Genomic DNA, 8725 nt, shown 5'->3' with positions numbered 1-8725 from the left:
TCACGGTAACGGGGAAGTTTATGTCATCAATTAAGTGATTCGATTACCAGCAGAAATATTGAAGGAACCTTTGTTACACTTTGTAGATAGCTTTGCAACATGAATACAAACAGATAATAAAGCTATACAGTCATATCCTCACGCAGAAGCGAGCTTGGTGATCCTTTCGTTCAGCTTCTTAATTTCTTTCTGTAGACTGTCAACATTGAGTGCAAACACTTCCTGTACGCCTTGCAAAAGTTCTTTATTGTTTTGCACCCCATTGGCGATTGTACTCTGTAGAGTTTCTAGCTCGGTCAGCGACTTGCCAAAGTTGCTTGCTATGGAACATGAAAAAAAATCGTTGTCAATAAGAAAGAACATAAAAATATACAGCAAAATGTTTGAGAAACCATAGACATAAAGGCTGTGTGAGCCGTTCACTTTGAAAAATCGGTATTCTTTAATTATTCATATATTTAATTAATAAGCATATTTCGAATTTTTAAGGTGCAATAGTATTTAATATTGGCGTATTGTATCGTGAAATATTATTTAATAATTGTACGATAATATACTGAATATTTAAATAATAAAAATTGCCACGGAAATTACGTAGTGAACACTACTCCGAGGATTACCGAAATAGTGGCTGATTTCGTAAAAAAATGACATAAAATGTAAATACATTTTATGTCATTTTTTTACGATGGAGGAGCACTAATTCTTTGTCTCTGAACTCTGAGCTACAAGTTAATGAAATGGCTTTGTTTTTCACCAATAGCGCCGCAACTGACAAAAAAATCTACATTTTAAACATGGCAAGCTTACCTTGATTATGTAAGGCTTCTAGAGCTTCCATGCGCTCGAGGATTTCGGAATGCGATATACCATCTATTTGCTTTAACAGCTTGTATAGTTCGTTCACCTGAAATAACAGTGTTTTTTATTGGTGATTAAATAATACATCAGACAACCTCGGTTAGTAGTGACCAAAGCTTGATGACTTAATAAGCTGGTTCTGGTCTGGGTGTGATGGGTTGCGACCTTGGAGATAATTTCGTAATTCTGTTCTCCACACTCTGACTGACCACAACCACACGGATACCTCCAATGTACACTATGCTAAATAAACTTTTGGACATGTTCTGTTTTTATTTTGTCATTTGTTTCTTTTTTCATGACAAAATTTCTTTTCTTCATAAAATTCGGGGTGCTTAATATTAGTAAATAAAAAATAGCTTTTTAGAAAAATAACAGAAAATGCCCAAAAAATAAAGTGTTCATTGGAAGTATCGACATGGTAAGGTCTCTAGGTAGAGCTTTTTAGCATGGTCTACGGATGGGGGAATGGGTCTAGTTTATGATCCACATGGCTTGCCCTGTTGCTGCCTTGTTTCAACTGCTGAAAATCGTCAGTGAATTGGAATATTCACACTCAAAATTTGTACTGAACCAATTTAAATGTTACTTTTTAATTACGAATATGGACAATTGATTTTGACTGCAAAATTATAGTGTCATTAGGCACCTTGGCATCAAGGTCGGGGTTGGGCTTAATGGCCTGCTTCAAAGCGTCGACGTTAGCGAGGAGTGAAGCCAAGCGCGCGTCGGCCGCAGCCAGCTCGGCCGGCCGCAGCAGCGATGCCTGCGCCGCCAGAGCGCCCGCCGCCTCACACAGCGTCGCCTGTGGGAACCGAACAGCTGTTTACGAGTCTATACTACCTTAGCTCGAATTACATTTGTTCCTGTACTAATACGGTTCATTTTACTCGAGCGACACTGGCTTTATTTCAGAATTAATATTTTTACAAATCAAATTAAAACCAGTTGAAAAACGTATATGTATACGCGTTCCATTTAGTTTAGTTGATATAAAAAAGAAAATCATTGGTATATGCAAAGTACCTATTGAATACAGTGGTTTTCTTATACAATTTCCGAGGTAAGTTTCTCTATCGTGAAAATTTTTTGGAAGCGTGTTTTCACACCGTAAAGTAATCAGTGTATACCTCAATCTTACTAATATTCTTCCAGTGATTGATTCAACGCTGTCAATATTATGCGGAATCAACCAAAGCCATTTGAGGTTGTATAGACTCAATTTACATTGCGGCGGAACGGAATGGCATGGAAGCGTCAATTTCGCCTCCTTCGACTGCGCCTTGAGGCGTTGTAGTATTTCGTTGATGTTTGACGTCACACTGCGCCGGTTTTCGCGCTACTTCCCGCGAATCCGCCACGCGTTGCCGACGGCAGCTGCGGAATTCTCGCGAATGCCTAGCGCATTCCGCGTAAGACGCACAATTTGATTTTCGGCTCGTATCTAGCTTATACGTTACACAATTGACCATTTCATTCCATTCCGTTCCGCCGCAATATAAATTGAGCCTTAAGGGTAATGCTTGATGTAAATGAAGTTTTCGTATCATAATAAAATACTAAGTAACTAGTAACTTCTACTAGCGTTTCTATTTGGACATTCAATTAGTTTAATGGTGCGTAAAACTAATTCAAAGGTCCCCTTTGTTTTTGGTTTTTAACTACTTTTTTGCCGAAGCGCCATCTGTAAGAAATGTTTACAGCAACTAGCAGCTGAATAGAGATGTCAGGATGTTTGATCAAAAATATTTAATTATTTTTGTGAAATTACTCTAGTCAGATGCTGGTAGCTGTAAAAGTACCTGGTAATGAAGAAATAGATTTCTCACATAGTGTAGAGTAGTGCCGTAATTTCACCAAAGGAATTAAATATCTCGATATTAAAAATCATGACATTCGATAAACTTAAAAATTATAATTAGAATGCGTTTTTCGGCAATGGCAATTCCATACCTTTCCTGTAGCTGCCTGTAGTTTCCGGAATGCCTCTTCATCTCTTACTCCAGCTGCCTGTTCCAATTTATGTAACCTACAGAGATTGTTCACGATTAAATTGGCATTCCAGAATGAGGGCATTAAAAAAAGGATTAGAAACAAACCTATGTTCCAGCTGTGCTATTCTTGTGGTCTGTACTAGATTCACCTCGGGTTTCAGTTTTAGATGTGCTGTAACCACTTCGCCTTTCTTCTTCTTATTGCCACTACTTGCCAGGTACTCTCTGTTAATATAGAGGGTCAGTTTAATTACTGTCTGCATAAAATACACAACTGTACAAAACCATATAGACATAAAACCATTTAGATGACCTCTATGGTCATGTGGTTTGCACATCGGTTTTATCGTGTCGCCATCTCTGGCGTCTCAGGTACGATCCCCGGTCGGGTCAATGTAGAAAACTAACTTTTCTATATTGTCTCGGGTCTGTGGTACCGTCATTATCGTATGTATGTACACTTATTTTGGGATCAAAACAACATATGTGATGTTGTCTAATGATTATTATTTATTTATTCATATAGCAGTAAGGAGCTATACGTATGTACGGAGGATGACACATTTTTGTACGAAAATTGCCTCCATTGCAACGGAACAAGACACGTCAATGTGTAGCTTGATGTGCTGGCGTGTGTACCTCAGTATACTATTTTGGGAAATTGGTTGCTTAGAAAAGGAAATTGAAGACAGTGCATGATTAACAGATCTGCTGTTGAAAACTCAACATAGATTATCCAAGTAAACTGAGTTCTGATTTATGCAATGCCCTCACCTTCCACTCTTCCTCTACGGAGATGAAGTTTGGTCTTTAAGAGTAAAATAAACATCTTAAAGATGAAAGAAACATATCATAAACTTTCTATGTGTGACCAGCATAAAGGTAAACTATTTTGTTAGAACAAATTTCTTATCTGTGAAAATGTTATTATTCCTTCATAATGACATCAAATTTGATGTTATTATTACATTCAAATTTCGAACATCTCTGCAAAACAAAACAATTTGATTGGACCTCAATTCTAATATCAGTCGAGATGAAGTTTTACTTGAAATGAAATGTCAATATCGAACAGTTTTGACAATTTCACAAGTTACTCGATATCGAACGATATGATAGTTGGGGTCGATTCTAGTTTGTCTATGAATTAAAAATAAAAGCTACGGTTTAGTTTTTATTTCGCCAGTTGAAACTTGCAGGTCCTGAACACATCACAGAGAGCATATAATATCTGTGTAGATAAAGCAGTGTACATATCGTCGGTTAAAAGGTAAAACTCACTAATAGCCTAATTGGCCAAAGGGAGATAATTAAGATTTTGTATTTTTTCATTATGAAAAATCACTAAAGGACTGGTATGTATTAAAACATGAAGGACACCACAGACTTACTGAATTTTTCTTGTCATAGATGTTCTTCCCAATAAAGCAAAATTGAAAAAATCTAGTTTTTGAACAAAATGTCACTTAATGAGTTTTACCTTTTAACCGACGATATATAACTGTCGTTTCATAAGCCCTCACTCGTATTTTAATGCCTTTCATTATGTAACAGTCACATAAACTACTACAATGGACTGTGTTTTCAGTTGCACCCCATTTTAAATACATACTTTATATATAAATTTAACCCACTTTATATACACAATTTATAAATATACAGAATCTTAGTATGCTATTATTTACAGGCTTTCATATTAAACTCACTTTAGTTTTTCAGCCTTAGGATCAACTTGTTCCCCTTCCTCTAATTTAAGTTCTTCCAATAACTTCTTTGTAGTGCCAATTTGAGCTGTCAACTTTGAATATTCATCCTGAAACATAAACAAATACTTTAAACTTATCTTTAAAATATTTTATGGTTTGGTAGAAAACTTATATTATGAAACAGTTAAATAAGCAGACTAATTATTTACTTGGTCTAATTATCTTTCTAGTGTTGTAACAGTTTGCAGTGTGACAGTAAAACAAAAGTAAAACATGTTTGATTGATATGTGCTGTACATAAATTTTTAAATAAGTAGGTAGTGTATTTGAAAATATAAAACTGTTCAATTTCAGATAAAGAGATATAGAAGTGAGACATGTTATGGAATATGTAAGTTTAAGCATTTTTAAAATTGTTTCAAAATTTAATAGAAACCTTTTCACTTTCTGTAGCCCTGTTCTGTTGCTCAGCGACCTGCTCCAGCAGTTCAGAAAATTCGCAACGTAGACGGTTGTAGCGTTCCAGGAGTGTCTCTGGCTCGCCCTCCGCTGCTAGCTCCCATTCCCCAGCCCTGTAAGAGGTACAATATTGTAAATAAATAAATAAATAAATTTGTCTTTTCTGGGACTACTATATTGCTATTTGAGTCACAGGTTATATATAGGTGTAGCTAATGCAAGTGTTTCCACTTGTCTATAATTAATAAAACCATTATGTATGAAATGAAACTATTTTTCCGTATGTAAATCGCGTATATTTGTTTTTTCAAACAAACCGACGTTTCTGGCCCTTTACAGGTCCCATGGTCACAGTTGACTGAGGTGGTACAGTCTTCAACCAGTTATGTCTAATATTGATGCAAGCCACCCCATTTTTTCACTACAGTTACAATAGTTATTAATTAAATACCTTATTTTTAATTTTACAAAGAAAACATTCCAATTTACGCTATATTAAGTTTTACAAATTATTTTATTGAATGAATTTTTATTAAGTTCAATTTATTATTAACTATTAATAGAAATTAGAATAAACTAAAACATATTAATTAGTACTGCAGTCTTATGTCTGTTTGGGATTTTTCATTAGAGGAAATACTGGACCCCAAACTGGTGGTACGGAGAAACCATCTTCCCTGTTGAAATTAGGATGTTTTTTTAATTTCAATGGCCTCTCGCAGCATCCTGGGTAGATAACGGACTTCTTTTGCAAGGACCAGGGGTTTGTCATTGAATGTAAAGGGCCCGAAACGTCGGTTTGTTCGAAAAAACAAACATACGCGATTTAAATCCGGAAAAATAGTTTCATTTCCTATGTGTAACAATCGCGAAAGCCTAAGAACTTGACATTATGTATGAGTTTTTTGGTGGTGAACACTTTACCTATATCCAATTCTAGAGTTCCTACTCAGTCTGTCCGAGAAATCCACGGCTCCAGTCAAGAATTTCCCCTTAAACTTATTAAAGGAATCTTTTACTGAAAGGTGTAATTGCTCTATGCACTCGTTTTCCTCCTCTTCGGTTGGCTCCGGCTGGTCCGCCTCCGGCAGATCTGCCGTCTCGTATATATCAGGCTGATCATACGCCTGAAATATTAACGTAAAGAATAAAATCAATGCTCAACCTCAACTACTCTCATAAAAGTACGACTTATACATAATTTATTAGCTCTCTACTTACAATGCCGGGTAGATTTTCATATTTAGGATCGGCCATTATAGTTGCAAATTGAAGTGCACTGTAATTCCTGATTTGTTTAGAACTTTTAGAGCAACTTATTTTACACAAATGAAACGAAATGACGTCACTTTAATCAACTTAATTTTCTATTAATCTGTCAACAAAGGCTGACAAGCTGTCACGGCTGTTTCAGTTAACCGTTTTCTGCTAATTATTACTATATAGCGTAGTAAAACTGCTGTTAACTTTGTATGATTTTGTCTTTGTTTTCCATTCTACAATGAGCGACAGAGCGACACGATAGCGAACCAAAATACATTTCTTTTCCCCCAGACTAATTTGTCTGCTTCTCCTGTATTAATTTAAAAAATAATTCCAATAATATTTTCCAGTTCATTGTTGCAATAAATAATAATAAATTGATATTTAGGTGAAATTTAAACGAGTGCATTTTTTATAATTATTTATTTTTGTTTGTGATTGGTACACGTCATACGTCATCGTGGTCTTTGACTTTTGTATTTGTATTCTCTTAATCTATGAGTCACCGATATTCTGGTAAAGTTACTGCATTTTTATCAAATATTCCATCATTAAGTGTGTGTGATTGCCGGTGTCGGTTGACGTTTCGAAGTCTAAAATATTAATAATATTTCACAATGAGTCTTCAGTGGACGATTATTGCTACATTTCTTTATGCTGAAATAGCGTTCGTGCTCTTGCTTACCCTTCCGATCGCAAGCCCTTCGCGATGGCAGAAGTTCTTCAAGTCGAAGTTCCTGGCTTATATAAGCAATCAGGCGTCGGTATACTTCCTGATACTAATTGGAGTGCTGGTATTATGTCTGTTAGACGCTATCAGGGAGATGCAGAAGTACTCAAATATGGAACCTACGGAACATCAACACTTGGATGCAGAGATGCAAGGTAACATGCGGCTGTTCCGCGCGCAGAGAAATTTCTACATTTCTGGCTTTGCACTTTTCTTACTGATTGTAATCCGCCGATTGGTGCAAATGATTTCGGAACTTGCAGCACTGCTAGCGCGATCCGAAGCAAACTTCCGTCAAGCGCAAAGTGCAACTGTAGCGGCTAGGAGTCTGCTGGAGAAACAAGGTGCCGGCGAAGACGTTGTGAAGAAGGAGGTCACTGACCTAAAGGCTCAGATTGCACAACTAGAGAAAGATCTTGTTAGGGAGAAGAAAGACAAAGAGGCTGTGAAGTCTCAGGCTGAGAGCTTGAACAAAGAATATGACCGACTAGCTGAGGAACATAGCAAACTACAGAAGAAGCTCACAATAGCTGCGGGAGACAAAAAAGATGAATAAGCCATAAATCTGTCAAATTAAGGTCTGAATTTCTATTTGTGAATCATCAAATTAATATATGCTTGCAAATACACATTATTGTAAGCCTTAATCTGTTAAAGATAACCCTATGCAATCTAAAAAAATATATTAAAAAAAATCACTAATCATGTTGCTGTGACTTTGAAATATAGAATGATGTATGTGATTCATAAATAAAAATGTTCAATGATTGTGAAATGTTCAAAATTTTAATGTAATTCGAACAGATTTCAACTTTTATCTGTGTGCTTTTCAACCAGCATTATATTATTATATATAAAAATAACAAATATAGGAGGGGTTTGGCACATTTAATTACAACTAAGAGTCCAAAGATCAAGGCTTAACATGTTTACTTTGTTCTTAGATCAATTAGAAATTTAAAGTTTTCATGTATGTAGTTATAAGGTCAAATGGTATTTTATTATTTGTTCACTTAATAAACTGTCCAATGTTATCACTTTACCTTTAATATTGAAGTATTTCAAGGGAGTGTTATCTATTATAATTTGTAGGTAATTAAAGTAGTGTTTGTTTATATTGAAAAACTAAATTCTTTTGGATTTTTGTGTGTGTTTGTGGTGAGTGCATGTCCATGGTTAAGCTTGACACTTAATTAAATTCTATGCCACTTGTGTTAAGAAAGGTCCAAAGTGTCAAGCTTGGCGTGTTTTTAAGAGCTTGGGTCAAGAGCATGTCAAGCTTGGCACTTAGGATTTAAATTCAACTCTGTTGCTAGTGGTAAAAATACGTCAAAGTATGAAGTGTCAATCTTGATTAGCTCTTGACTGTAACAAGTGATGTATGTTTTTAATACATAAGTTACTCCAGGAATCAATAGTCAGATTTCATTAACATGCATTTTTAACATCAGTTTTGTTTTATTTGGTAATTGTATTTGCTTTGGCTATTTATTTTAGGTGTTAGGGGAAACACTTAATTTTTATGAGTATAAAATCCAGTATCATGGATAATCCAATTTATGGACTAATGGATGTATAATGGTGTGTTGTTACATTAAATTTGTATTTTTTAACCGTTTGTTTTTTTAATTGCTATATTTACCTACAAGTTTTTGTAAGAACTTCGGAAAATGGCGGAATTACTTGCCGCCATTGTTGGTCATTGTTTCAAT

The 8725-nt window shown here is 35.4% G+C and overlaps 2 protein-coding genes across 2 annotated transcripts; one reads left to right on the top strand and one right to left on the bottom strand.

Annotated features, from left to right (window-relative positions):
• On the bottom strand, positions 1-6297 carry LOC113235845 (dynactin subunit 2). The gene is made up of 9 exons (XM_026471763.1): positions 6242-6297; positions 5945-6147; positions 4998-5133; positions 4562-4668; positions 2961-3080; positions 2815-2890; positions 1511-1666; positions 811-907; positions 1-320 (listed from the first exon to the last, which is right to left on the bottom strand). Exons 1-9 carry the CDS (start codon positions 6275-6277, stop codon positions 139-141), a joined length of 1113 nt encoding a protein of 370 aa, XP_026327548.1. The 5' UTR covers positions 6278-6297; the 3' UTR covers positions 1-138.
• A 492-nt stretch (positions 6298-6789) lies between these two features.
• Positions 6790-7870, top strand: LOC113235717 (B-cell receptor-associated protein 31). The gene has a single exon (XM_026471585.1). It carries the CDS (start codon positions 6901-6903, stop codon positions 7567-7569), a length of 669 nt encoding a protein of 222 aa, XP_026327370.1. The 5' UTR covers positions 6790-6900; the 3' UTR covers positions 7570-7870.
• The last annotated feature ends 855 nt before the right edge of the window (positions 7871-8725 follow it).

The sequence above is a fragment of the Hyposmocoma kahamanoa genome, unplaced genomic scaffold (assembly GCF_003589595.1).
Source record: "Hyposmocoma kahamanoa isolate Upper Pololo Valley unplaced genomic scaffold, ASM358959v1 88, whole genome shotgun sequence".
NCBI classification, from domain to species: Eukaryota; Metazoa; Arthropoda; class Insecta; order Lepidoptera; family Cosmopterigidae; genus Hyposmocoma; species Hyposmocoma kahamanoa.
This window is presented reverse-complemented; position numbering and strand designations above follow the sequence as displayed.

Coding starts and splice junctions, on each gene's coding strand:
- LOC113235717 (XM_026471585.1), top strand. CDS start 6,901: ATGAGTCTTCAGTGGACGATTATTGCTACATTTCTTTATGCTGAAATA.
- LOC113235845 (XM_026471763.1), bottom strand. CDS start 6,277: ATGGCCGATCCTAAATATGAAAATCTACCCGGCATT. Junction 3,081..4,561: donor CCTAAGGCTGAAAAACTAAA/GTGAGTTTAATA, acceptor CTATATTAACAG/AGAGTACCTGGCAAGTAGTG. Junction 321..810: donor AGAAGCCTTACATAATCAAG/GTAAGCTTGCCA, acceptor CATGTTCCATAG/CAAGCAACTTTGGCAAGTCG.